This window comes from Oryzias melastigma, linkage group LG15 (genome assembly GCF_002922805.2).
Source record: "Oryzias melastigma strain HK-1 linkage group LG15, ASM292280v2, whole genome shotgun sequence".
Classification (NCBI taxonomy): domain Eukaryota; kingdom Metazoa; phylum Chordata; class Actinopteri; order Beloniformes; family Adrianichthyidae; genus Oryzias; species Oryzias melastigma.
Window position 1 is genome coordinate 2,217,196 of NC_050526.1, and position 2,712 is coordinate 2,219,907.

The following is a 2,712-nucleotide window of genomic DNA, read 5'->3' on the forward strand; positions in this document are numbered from 1 at the left end:
GGGTGAACCCCGCCTTCGCCCATCAGCAGCCGGGATAGGCTCCGGCACCCCCGCAACCCCGAAAGGGACGAAGCGGTCTGGAAGATGGATGGATGGATGGACTTTAATGTTTACCTTCACATACTATACCTTGACTCTCTCACTGGTGATTGCTGCACTTGTAAATGATGTCTTTTTAACATTAAGATTTGCAAAAATACAAGATAATGAACTTCTCAGTTTTATTTTATTGTATTTACTGCTTTATTATATTTTTTGGTGTATTTATATGGATTTTTTTTTATTTTAATGTGTGAATTTGCCTGTTAATGGTAAAAAAAAATGCATAAATAAATGCATAAATAAATAGATAATCAAATAAAATAAAATAATTAAACAATTGCTGCTTTGGTCTCTTTTAGTAAATCTTCTATCTTTTCTTAAATGAAATGATATTCGTAGATATAAGTAAGACTAACTCAAGTCAAACAAATACAATTTAGACATTTTTTTGTTTATAGACACCATATATTCAATAATTGTGATCATAAAATCCTCACTAGCCTGTTAAAATTACACCGTTTTTCCATTTCCTGTTTTGGAGTGTTTCTACTTTTCGCCAGTAGGGGGCAGTGTAGTAAAGCTCCGCCTGCGCTCTCGTTCTAAAAACGGAGAAGAAGAACTCTCAACACTCACTGGAGACTGCTGTTGAATTAGAGGAAAACAATGGCAAACGACAAGGTCAGATTCAGACTTTTAAAGTTGTTTCTAGTTTACACAGCAGCTGTCTGTAAAAGTTCTTTTTATTTTCAATGAAGATCAGTAAATATCTTCGTTCGCGGCTAACATTAGCTTGTTATATACGTCCATCTCAATGTAGCATTTAGCTAGTTAGCTCAATTGTTTTTCCTATCAAAACAAACCACTAATAGATTTTATTTAACTTTTCGAAAGTATTTCGATGTTAATTCCTGTGACATGAGTTTTAACGAAGCTGTTTTGTTGGTTTTGTTTTAACCTGATTAAAGGAAAACAAAATATGTAAACAAAACATGATAATTTTGTTTTCTTAAAAACAAATTTGACAAATAGGTGTTTATGCTATTTATGAGTTTCCTTATTTTGAAAGAATCCGTAGAAAATGCGTTTTTAATATCAACTTTATAGTTTAAATGTGAAATGAAGGGTGTGTACACGTGGGAGATTAGTTGGAAAAAATAAACTTCTCGGTTCTAATTATGAGATAAGTTTATTTCTTTTTTATTTTCCCTTAATTGACTTTAGTTTTGTATTGATGTTCTGATACATTTTCTCTATTAATGAAAAAGTATATATTTGTATTATCTTACTGTTTAAGATACCATAGATTAAGATCAAATTAACAGCATCTCTTAAATTAATTTATTAATATAAAATTTCATTGTGTACTACAGTGAATGTTTTGGGCTTTTACACACAACTTTGTCCTTTTTAGCCTCACTAAGTTGTTTAACCACTAACTGCCACACAGCTGAAGACATGGGATGCACTTTGAGAATTTCCGTTCGTTAGGCTGCATGTTCAGACATGTAGACTTTCGTTTATCACGTTATTTAGATTTTATCCATTAGTTTCTACAACATGAGCTTCTATTTTTGATTGGGTATCCAAATCCATTTGTAGCCAGATCCAAATTTATCCAGAAAGTATTATATATTTTTCTTTCTTAAACAAATAAGAATATCAATAAAATCAAATTTATTTTTCATTTCTGTGCAATTTTTCTATTTCTGTGTTCATGTAAAATCTGTCTATATTCTTATTTCTCCACTGACCAGTTTATTTATCTGTTGGATGTGAGTACAGGATCCTTTTACACAGCTGAAGGATCTGGTGGAGCTAAAGGATCAGCTAGAAGATATTCAGAAAAGAGTAGAAGATGAGATACATGCTGGGATTCCTCCGGTAAGATCAGCATTTAAATGCTATCATTTGTATTTAAAAGGTCTAATTTTACTTTTTTTTTCCCAGGGTGGCAGTCTCCTGGCTTCACCTTTCTTGAAGGGTTTTCTGGCTGGCTACGTCGTCGCTCGGCTCCGCAACTCTGCACTTTTAGGTGTGGCTGTAGGAACGTGTACCGGAGTCTATGTGGCTCAGAATTACGCCGTTCCTAACATTGAAACCACAATCAGGGACTACATACGCAACCTTAAAGGACAAAAGTAAGAACAGAGGAGAAACAAAACATGGAAGCAAAGAGTGCACATATGTCTGAAGGGGTTGTCCAGCCATTTACTCTGAGGATTCAAAAACGGTACAAGTTTTAGGCCTTTTTCTTATTGTTTTGTTTCACTGATTTATGGCTAAAACTGGAACTTTTTTTATTTGCCATTTCCATAAAATCTTTTATCCAATTTGTTGCCATGTGTGTTTTAGAAATTAGGAGTTTTTTGCTCATTGGGAAACCTGGCCTCACCTCACATCTCATAACAGCATTTTTTTTGTATCAGAAAAGTGTTTAGCAGGATGTTTTTGATGGTGTTAAAATTTCTCTTTTGTCCATTTAGATTTCAAATGTTTCTTATTGTTGTAAAATTGCGAGCCAAATATCCCTGCAATTATGTTGAACCTGCACAATTTCAAAACTTGTCGAAAAGTATTTATTTTTTTTGTTGTTTTATTGGTCATGATAATTCACCGTAGATCCATGGACATATAATAGTGCCTACTCTGGTTATAACTTATTTTTGCCCT

At 33.4% G+C, this 2,712-nt stretch overlaps 1 protein-coding gene across 1 annotated transcript; it reads left to right on the forward strand.

Annotated features, from left to right (window-relative positions):
• The first annotated feature begins 573 nt into the window (after window positions 1-573).
• On the forward strand, window positions 574-2,372 carry LOC112161776 (SLC35A4 upstream open reading frame protein). The gene is made up of 3 exons (XM_024297221.2): window positions 574-720; window positions 1,825-1,923; window positions 1,990-2,372. Exons 1-3 carry the CDS (start codon window positions 706-708, stop codon window positions 2,182-2,184), a joined length of 309 nt encoding a protein of 102 aa, XP_024152989.1. The 5' UTR covers window positions 574-705; the 3' UTR covers window positions 2,185-2,372.
• The last annotated feature ends 340 nt before the right edge of the window (window positions 2,373-2,712 follow it).

Bases quoted from the DNA above. Each gene is read 5' to 3' on its own strand.
- LOC112161776 (XM_024297221.2), top strand. The intron at 1,924-1,989 runs GTAAGATCAGCA...TTTTTTTCCCAG, and splicing joins TACATGCTGGGATTCCTCCG to GGTGGCAGTCTCCTGGCTTC.